Raw genomic sequence first — 10,373 nt, 5'->3', positions numbered from 1 at the left:
CGCACGCGTGTGAGAGGGATCGGGAGGGGGAAAAAGAGGCATGTGAGCGCTAATAGTTTTGTCCACACATAGATATGTGGGCTGTTCCTTTTATACACCACACAAAATGTGTGGGTGGACTCCCTAACGCCCATACGTATGGCACTTATCGGCGTCCTAGAAATATGCCCGTTTTCGCTTAGGCGTCAAAACGGGTGGTGCTTGACTTAGGTCGTCTAACCGTCTTATAAACAATGACTGAAACACTCCATTTTTTATTTCACACCGTGGTGAGGTATACTCCGTCAAACAGATCCGTTATTACAACGCCAGGTAAACCGCAGTACAGCTAAAATTCGTAAGATTTTTATCCGTGATACTTTCACTCTTCCTAGCTAAACAACCCTACAAGGATCGAGGGAGGCACTCTATGCAAGGGTGGGTGGTATCCAGATGTAACCGTGGGTCTGCATGTACCCAACCTTCTCACTCAGTTCATCAGCTTCCTTGGGGCCTCGGCTGCCAGGCTTGTATGAAACAGCCTTCAGCTTGCCGGCGTCGATGTCGTGCAACAAGGGAGTGAAGATCTGCCAGGCAGCCTGAAACAACCAGATACGATGTCAGTGACAGAACGGAAATTAGAAGAGTTCCATTCAACCAGATACAATGTCAGTGACAGAATGGAAACGAACCTTCAGCTCATCTCGGCGCACAAAGTGTTGCTGGTCTCCTCTTATTCTGTGGAAACATGTATGCCCATCAGTCCGAGTTACCATTATAAAGGACACGGGTATGTAAAACTGTATGTATGCATGATTTACTGATTTTAGGACTGAACATTCTCTTTCAAGAAGCAACATAAATTAGGGAAGGATGGTACGTACGTATCCAAAATGAGGCGCTCATATGCCTCTGGAATTTTGACATCTTGGTAACGCATCCCATATGACAGATCAAGTTCACTCTGTTCAGTAGCCATTTCCAATCCAGGTTTCTTCACCTGCACGAATTCACGTAAAATCAATAAATTATATTAGGGGCTCTGTTCTGCTTAACATGTCAGAAAATTTTACTGCAGAAAAACAGCATGAGACATTACTCATACACAAGTAGCTGGACTTACAGTTAGTTTCATGTACATGGCTTCTGATGGCTGGAGGCGTATGACAAACTCATTTCTTCCCTGCTTCTTACCTTCAACATATTAAATTTAGTTGTCATTAGATCTCAAATTATGACTTGGACATAAAGAAAGAACAACAAACAGAGCACACTAATATTGATAGCAAAAATGCATCAACAGGAGAGGCATTCAGCAAGACACTAACCTAAAACGTGGCCAAAGAGTCATCTTAATCTTACACCCTAGCAAATCTACTACAAGTAACATGCCATGGTAGGGTAGGGCAAGCTTACAAAATATGATATATAGTGTAACTAAACTTTAGACAAGTAAAGCATTATATACTATGTTAGTGGACAGCCAAACAGTCTTGTGTTGTTTATCCAGTTGTGTGTTTTCATGGATTTCTGTGCATGGACCAGTTTTGACTATTTTGTGTACTGTCAGTGAAACTTCACATAGTAGTTTCTTGTTTCAGATGTGGAGGTGTCAAACTTATGAAAGTGTTCTTCTAGTTTTCTACTGCCTAGTCTGCCTAGATAATGTAGGGCACTTCATTCATATTTTTTAGTAGTATTGAAAAACACTGGATTAGGTAGTGACTTTGTATGCACACAGAATTCAGTGCACCATGAATTAACTTCGGAGTACATACATTTAAAAATGTCACCGGGAACATCCTTGAACTGCACACGAATTTCTGCTTTTCTTGAGTTTAATGCTTTACCAGCTTTAAGAATGAAAGGAACACCTGTCGGATATGAATATTTGGGAGTTAATACCAAAACTGAAGATACTATAATCCAGAACAAAGGCATATCAAGTCAAAGAAGATATGCTGGTTAAAAGACATACCTTCCCATCTTTCATTGTGTACCCTAAGTACAATAGATGCAAACGTTGGGGTATTAGAGTCATCTGGCACTGTAGGGTCATCCTTGTAGCCCTGATATTGTCCAAGGACTACCTCTTCGTCCTTTATCGGGTTCACGGATTGCAGAACCTGACATTAACAAAGGAAATTGATTTTGGTTAGGACTAAACTAGAATGCAAAACATAAGATGTGTACTCTGCTACACTAGTTTGTTGTAACTAACAGATCTGCACTATAGTAGTAGCGTGTGGAGGGTAGAGGGAGATAAGAACCTTGACTTTCTCATCTCTAATGTGCTCAGGCTTAAGAGATACAGGCTTTTCCATTGCAACCAAACAGAAAACCTGCAAAAAGGTAGCAATAATTTATTAGTGGGCTGTTCAATGCCTAAGAACATTTGTACTCTACAAAGAGTTCTACAATAGTTTATTAGTTTATTAGTTAAGCCATATTTGATTCAGCATGAAAGCTGTGCCCGTCAATGTTAAATACAATGAAGCTGTGCTGAATATTTAATAATCTGCTGCCAAAAAATAGCCATGGAACTAGATATAAGTTTACAAAAATAGTAAAAAGCTAGTTGGATAAGCTGGAATATCATAATCCACAGCAATGGCAAACGCAGCCTTACATGTATACAAGTTATATAACATAAAGTGTTTATCTGTCTCAAATCAAGACTAAATACTAAAGCCCATGATAAAATGACGAAATAATATCGTATGGAATCTTATTAGTTTTTACCTGCAACAAATGGTTCTGAATGATATCACGGATGATTCTGCAGTAACAAGAGGGAGGTTAGGTACTTCTATGCTAAATAATGAAGATATGCAAGTAAAATCCCAATAGTTAAGGATGATATAAGCATACTGAATTTTACTAGAATTCAGTAATGAGTGCTTTGGTTGCTATAAAATTATAATCTAATAACTTACTCCCTCCGTTCCTAAATATTTGTCTTCTTAGAGATTTCAAATGGACTACCACATACGGATGTATGTAGACATATTTTAGAGTATAGATTCACTTATTTTGCTCCGTATATAGTCACTTGTTGAAATCTCTAGAAAGACAAATATTTAGGAACGGAGGGAGTACAATGTTGAACTCTACAAAAATCTAAAATAAAGCCAAATACACCATTCTCACTTTCAAATACAAAAATGAACATGTTGATCAATAAGGACCAACTAGGAATCTAGGACCTGTGACATATCTAAAATATGTAAACCTTGCTTACCAGATATTTTACGAGGTCAATATGCTTATAAGGGCATGATTTCATATTATGGAACAAAGGGTACAATTTTGTATTAGACAACTTATTAATAAAATGTAATGTTTCTACTTACCCATATTGATCAAAATATCCTCCACGTCCATCAGTTCCGAAGTCCTCCCTGAATACAATCTGTAATATTGGATACGTTACAGACTGAAGCTATTATTAAATTCCTACTTTGTAGCTGCCGCACAACTTCTTGTTTATGTGGGGGTCATAAATGTCAGTTCAATTCAAAAAGATGAAAATAAATTATAAGCAGGAAAATCTTATGCAATAACCCACATAAAATACATTCATACATGGTGCAGTAACTGCAGGTTATGCATTTCTTGTGTAAGCAATTGTAACTTTGTAAATTACCTACTTCTAACTCCTAAGTACTAACAAGACAACGTAAAACAAGCATACCTGTATATTATCAACATTGTCACGGTTCCAAAGTGGTAAGAACAAACGGTTCGCAAAACGAAGCACAAGCTGTGAAATGTTATTAGTTCAAAACGAATTAGCCCAATGATAGAAAAATAGAAATATCTGATTAAATTTATAAACATTACCAAGTTTTGGACCAACTCTTTTCCCAAGTAGTGGTCAATCCTGTAGAGTTGATCTTCCTCGAATAGCTCCCCAAGTTGGGAACTTAATTCTTCTGCAGAGTCCAGGTCCCTTCCAAAGGGCTTCTCAACAATTACTCTAGTCCATCCAGCGCGAGAAGCTACACACACAACGTTAATGTTTATCAAATTGACAAAAGTAACAGTGCAATTTAGTACAGTAGCGTGTAGTTCTGTTTTTTTCTGAGCTGAAGTAACAGCAGGTAGAAACCAGATGATCATGTCCTCGTTACTACTTCACAGCTGGAAGTGCTAAATAAAAACGTATGCATTTATTACCCTACAAAATAAAGCAAAGGAAAAGGGTCCTGATGAAGATAAAGCTTCTGAGATAGCATAGAAAAGAAACTTACTTGGACTCATGCAATATGTTCGGATCATTTTGCACACTGAAGGGTAGACAGATGGAGGCAATGCCAAATAAAAGAGCCTACGGGAGCTTCCTGAGTTGTTTGACATCTCATAATCTGATATTTCCTTGTTCAGTTTTTCAAAACCTTCTCCACTGTCATAGGAACCACTGACATATTTTATCTGCAATACATATTAACCACAATGAAATGCATGTTGCACAAGGAATTATGAGTAGTTATATACAACAACTTACCAATTGCAAGAATTCTGAAACATGTTCCTCTGAGGCTCCTTTAAGGTATCTGTAATTTTTTGTAAAGATAAACCATCAAGACATGCTAACATGATGGTTGAAGTTCGGTGAGTATACGAACATGCTTTGTCAGTTTCAAGAAACCACCATCTCAGTTCATATAGCATATCGCAGATCAACAGTATCCGTGCTTAAATACAGGAATAAAGTCTAATTTGGTAGACATCCGTCCTAGTATGCAAAATTACGGTAGATACAGATGCACGTATGCTTAAAAGATGCTAGAAGTGTTTAAATGCAACAGCATGATGTAAAAACCTGGAGGACACAATAGAGCCAAGAGCCTTCTTCTAAATAATGTTTTACTATGGAAAGTAAGGAGGTTTTTTGCACAACAAACACAAATTCTATGTTAGGCAACCATAGAATTAATTCCAGCCATCAGAAACTTACACACGGATGCGCCCTCTCAACCCATCATCAGAAAGATTTGTTCTCGCATACCCCACTATATGCACTTCACCAGATTGTAAGAACCCCTGTAACACATAGCAATTAAAGTAAATAGATATATCAACTGACCTAAAAGGTACAGTTTATATAACAGAAACTGTGCAGAAATAGCACGCAAGTAAAGACTACGTTTATGTATTTGCAAATGGTGTTAACACAGGTTGTTGTTGAATAAGTAGAATCTTAAACCATAGTTTTCCACCAGTCCGGATTAACTCCTAAAACATTTAATTCATATCCAGGAACAAAAATGGTTACAGCTGTTTGCACTTATACTTGTGTTCAGTGAATACCAATTATTCCTTTTTCTGGAATGCCTCAACTCAATGTACATTCCCTCTAACAATAGGTTTTGCAAATTGCATAAGAACAGCTAGTTATTGTCACAGCACCTGCTCAAAAAGGTGGTAGAGTGCCGGGAACGTTTTCTTCTTGGCAAGATCTCCAGAAGCCCCAAGTACAACGATGGTGAGGCACCCTTGCTCCAAAGGAAGTTCTAGGTCCTTTGCTAATGAGTTGAAACTGCTTTGTCTCGATGACGCCGAGGAGTCAGTTCCCGCCATGACAAATAGGATGATTCTCTTCTTCCTTCAACAGTACACCTAACCAAGTGAGCAAGATAAGATTAAATGGTAAGATTATCTGAACTTAGCCTAACAATTGCCATGCGACTCATCGAAATGGAAATTCAGTATCAGACAAAATTAGCTAGCAGAAAGTATGAATGGTTGGCTTTGTTTGGCTTATCCGATGAATTGCCAATTTATACTACTGCTGCCCTTAAAAGCTGGAAACAGAAACTGCACATGACTAGATCCAAAATCGTATTTCCTGTTTAAACTGAAATGTTTGTAATGCTCGGTGTACCTCACTCTTCTGACAACAAAGTGATCTCAGTTTATCACTCCAACTGTCAAGAACACTGAACCCGTTATGCATCCAAGATCAACATAGCAATGTTTGACGACCTCATCTAAATATAAGAAACTAACATGCACCATTAAGTATTACACCAGTCGCAACTTAGAACTGCTGAAATCAGGCATACAACTACAAACAACTCAATTCCAATTTGAACAGCTATTAAGGAAAATAAGCCCGTGCTTGAATCCTGAATTTGATCTTGCAAAACTCGGATTCTGGTAGTAGAGCTGAACTGAAACAGGAAAGGACTTGAACAGACCAAAACAACATTCCCTGGTTCATAGCAACAGACCAAACCGCTCTCCGGCAAAAAGAAGGCCCGACGAAACATCCGAAACAGAAAAAACGTGCAGTTCGTAAATACTAGTAGTACTCCAGAGCGAAGGAACCCCGTTACACCGGGCTTAAGCTTGACCGCAACTCTCGCCATTTAATTGGAGAGATCCTCAAAGAGAAAGAGAAAGAGAAATCTGGGAGCGACAAGGACATCTCCATCACCGCGGTAGGCATCACGACTACGAGATCCAACGCCGGAAACCTCACGGACAGAAACCCGGCGCGGTTCGCGGAGAGAATCTAGTCTAGAAATAACCGAAGAAAGCGCGCAGAAGACGGCGACGGCGACCCAGCCCGCCAAAAACCTCCGAAAAGCCTCGCCCAGAAGAACAGGGCAGGCAGAGCAAGACGGACTGCGACGAGCCGCGCCACGCCACCGATCGAGAAACCTCGGACCTACTCGCGGAAGCAAACAGGAGAGACTCTCCCACGGGAGACGAGCGAGAAGAATTAGCGGCGGCCGGGGGTTGGAGATGGATCACTGACCAGTGGCGATCGAGATTCGCGCGCGCGGCGAGCGGGCGCGCCGCGTGGGAGGGCGGGAGAGTTACTGCCGAGATGCTGGGTGGGTGGGAATGGGGTGGGGAGGGAGGGGGGGTGGCTCCTTCCTTCCTTCCTGACTGTGGTGGGATTGGCAGCTCCGCCATTTATACCCACGACGGCGTCACCTCGGCCGCCTCCCGCTTTCGCCTCACCTGTCCACTACCTACCCGTCTTTCGGCCTGGCCGCCTGGGAAGCGGGGCTGCGTGCTCTGTGCTGTGCCACCAACCGCGAAGCGTACGTGTATCTGACAGTGGGAATTTTGTGGACTTCAGAGGGGGCTTATGTGAAAAGGAGGCGCGGTAACGGCAAGGAAAAAGTTGTCGATTGTCCCCGTCCGTTGATTACTGTATACTGCGCCATTTATTTACGGAAAATAAAATTGTATGTGCGCCTGTGCGGCTCTTGCTTCCAGACTTCTTCCAGTTTCTTTTGGAGATCTGATTAAAGTTATCATGATTAGCAAATGGTCCCCGCGTATAAAGCGGGAATGAACAAAAACCATATCCCCGGACTTAAGAAGTAGTGGCGGCATTTGGTGACGTGGGTATGATGTCATCACGCACCACTGAGAGATAAGAGTGTGCATGCACTTTCAGCAGCAACAAAAATGATTTTCAAGCAAGAACCTTAGATGTATGAAATCCTTTTATTTGTTTATTTTGAGAAAACAATTGAGGGAGTGGGTGCACACGTGAGTGAATATGTCACTCAAGTCAACAACAACAACAACAACAACAACAACAAGTTAGAACCTGCGAACCAACCTGTGGTTGGATGGTTAGAGGGACGGTGGTATCCCCAGCCCACCAGGGTTCAAATCTTGGTACTCGCATTTATTTCTGGATTTATTTCAGGATTTTCGGCGATGTGCATTCAGTGAGTGTATGCGCGTGTATATGAGCACTTGTGTCTGTACTGATGTTCAAAAAAAAACAAGTTAGAACCTCCTTTGGTGCGAAGGAAAAACGTTGGAATATGAAAATTTTCTTTGACCATTGATTCAAAGGAAAAGCACCAAAATTATAACATCCACTTGGACCTCTTTTTCAAATTCGCATGCACCAAACAAGAATAATATCCTTAGTAGCATAATAACATTCTAACTAGGCTCCCATAAAAAATAACATTCTAACTATACATTTTCATACGTTTTGACTTTGATTTGACCATGTTTATTAGAATTCTTATGAACTTGACACCCATTCCTACATTTACTAATCCTATGTTTTGCGCATGCATTCCTATACTATTATGTGTTTTTCCTATCCTTGTATTTTTGAAATCCTTCAAACCAAAGGAATCCTACAAGGTCACACCCAGGCGTAAAAATAGGTAGGTCCGCTAGGTATTGGCAACTACCTTGTCGGTCTGTTCAATAAACCTGTGAGCCTAAAGATCAAAGTTTGTTAAATATTGCTAGTGGTGGTTGAGCTTGAGTGATCTAAATTACGTAAGATATAAACATTTCCGGAATCTCAAATCTTCCAGAGAATGGATAGGAGTACTTCCTAGGTATTCATTTTTGTGCTTCTTGTTAATGATCCTTCGAGGATAACTAAGGTTCTTGCTCAATGTTGCTCTATGAAGTTAGCACAAAAGTCTTGAACAAACTTTGTCGCCTTCACAAACAACAACTTTTGTGCCTCGGCTTCAGCCTTGATAGAAAGCTTCATCTCCTCGAGCTCAATCTTCTGTTTTGCATCTCCATAAACATGCCAAACCTCTCCACCATCCTTTTCACCTTCGTATCATTGCAACTGACAGCCGCCTCCTTATTTGCCATCATGACCTCAAATTTCTCTGTCATCTTGGTCGCCGCTCCTTCTCGCTTCTTCTTCTCTGTATCACACTTTCTCCCCCTTGACCTAGCCACACAGGGGGCCAGTGCGTCCCTTCGATGGTTGGATCAACCGCATCGTCATCGGCTTTGGCGTCATCGGTCTTAATGGAGTGGGAAAGGTTTGCCCACTTGTTTTGCCTACTTAACTTCATCCAACAATGCATCAACATGAAGGGCTTCTTCTCCATCTTCTTGTACAAAGCGCACGCACATCCAGGCTAGAAAAGCAAGACAATGACATGATTAATAAGTTCCAACATTGAGCAAATCAAAGGACCAATGCATAGAGCAACACAAACGAAAACTTATGAGCTCGAGGAGTGACGCGCCACTTGGGCACCTGTTTTGTGGTTATTAATATGCATCATCATACTTTGTTGACCTTGAGTTGAATGATTTACCATCGATGCGAAGCGACTTCGGATTGCGAGTATGGATCACTTTGTTCTTGTAGGGGTCATAGTAATTTTGCTCATGAAACTAATCGTGCACAGTCCTCCAAAAACTCAAGCCCTTTGGTCTGTGCCTTGAAACATATCAACACTAATGACCAACCATGCCAAATACAATAATTCATCACCCTTCTCCCTTGTACATGTTGCCCTCTTCTTCCTTGGGTTGTCATTCGGATGCTCGGTCTCGTTAGGCTCCTCGGTGTCCAGAGACAGCTCTTTCTCCGGCATTGGCAGGTAGAGGTCCTTGACTTGCGTGTCTTCATGGTCGTCACTATTTTCGATCATGCTCATCATTGCCTCGTAGGTGGACACCATCGAACTTGGGGGGGGGGATTATGCTGAACAGTGATCGAGCACCGACAGATGATAGTTCCTTCGATGGAAACACCGAGAATACGAGCGTCGGTGAGTCCGTGAACACGTAGTCTGAGTTGCGGTCAATGATGTATGGTGGAGGGTGGACGGACACAGTGGAGTGTTGCGACGATTGTTGGGTGTCGGGCTCGATGTTTAGATGGACGATGTAGTAGCACAACGTCTTCAACTAGGGGCAGGGTTGCGATTGCTCGGGTGGCATCGGCACAGCGGGCCACTTTGCACGAGGAGCTACAAGAATGCAACTTGAGCGTCCACCAACTTCTTCTCTTCTCCCTTTCCTTCATGCACCACCCTTGTTGTTCTACGGGCGCAGCCACACACACATAGCCACTTCCAGGTTCAGAAGGACCATGAACCTCTCAAAGGGCACTTGCGGATCCGTTGTGGTGGGGAGGCTGTGATGTAGGTGGAGAGGTCGGGATTTCGAGTAGGAATAGCGAGCGGCTTGTACAAATGTGTAGGCTCCAAAGGGTGTCGGAGCCCAGCGTGGTAGGCGTCCGGACTCCATAGACCTCCTTCCAATTTGGGGCCAATTTGTGGGATTTCAGACATCTCGACCGGTACGGGCGAATTTGGTGAGCCGTGTTGGATGACTAAAAGTGTTTGGATGGCCCGGTTTGGACATTTGCACACGCATAGGAGTTGTTAGGGTTACCCGCTATAGGTAGGGTCATAAGCGGTACATTCCAGACCACATGAAGGACCCACAACACCGGACATCAAGACCCCTGGGTCGCCAATCCATCCGGGCACCAACCAAGATTATCTCCACCTGGACGACACACTTTCACTTGAATGACATCCATCCGCTCGGACACCCGAAGTCCACTTGGCTGCCTCACAACGACTCGGGCAGGAGAAAGCGAACAGTCAACATGGACTGTGGAGTGTCAGGAG

General features: G+C 42.3%; 1 protein-coding gene across 1 annotated transcript; it reads right to left on the bottom strand.

Annotated features, from left to right (window-relative positions):
- Positions 1–234: 234 nt before the first annotated feature.
- Positions 235–6,862, bottom strand: LOC119355521 (glucose-6-phosphate 1-dehydrogenase, cytoplasmic isoform-like). Its single transcript, XM_037622336.1, has 16 exons — positions 6,746–6,862; positions 5,392–5,601; positions 4,940–5,025; positions 4,487–4,535; positions 4,233–4,413; positions 3,823–3,980; positions 3,674–3,742; positions 3,333–3,391; positions 2,722–2,758; positions 2,250–2,321; positions 1,958–2,105; positions 1,758–1,853; positions 1,103–1,173; positions 864–979; positions 672–717; positions 235–578 (listed from the first exon to the last, which is right to left on the bottom strand). The coding sequence occupies exons 2-16, from the start codon at positions 5,560–5,562 to the stop codon at positions 408–410; spliced, it is 1,530 nt and encodes a 509-aa protein (XP_037478233.1). The 5' UTR covers positions 5,563–5,601; positions 6,746–6,862; the 3' UTR covers positions 235–407.
- Positions 6,863–10,373: the final 3,511 nt, after the last annotated feature.

This window comes from Triticum dicoccoides, chromosome 2A (assembly GCF_002162155.2).
Source record: "Triticum dicoccoides isolate Atlit2015 ecotype Zavitan chromosome 2A, WEW_v2.0, whole genome shotgun sequence".
NCBI lineage: Eukaryota > Viridiplantae > Streptophyta > Magnoliopsida > Poales > Poaceae > Triticum > Triticum dicoccoides.
Note: the sequence above shows the minus strand (reverse complement) of the source record. Positions and strands in the feature narration are given on the sequence as shown.

Excerpts from the sequence above, each read along its gene's own strand:
- LOC119355521 (XM_037622336.1), bottom strand. The coding sequence starts at position 5,562 with ATGGCGGGAACTGACTCCTCGGCGTCATCGAGACAAAGCAGTTTCAAC. Across the intron at positions 2,759-3,332 it reads GGATATTTTGATCAATATGG|AATCATCCGTGATATCATTC; the intron begins GTAAGTAGAAAC and ends TTGTTACTGCAG. Across the intron at positions 980-1,102 it reads CCATGTACATGAAACTAACT|GTGAAGAAACCTGGATTGGA; the intron begins GTAAGTCCAGCT and ends GAATTCGTGCAG.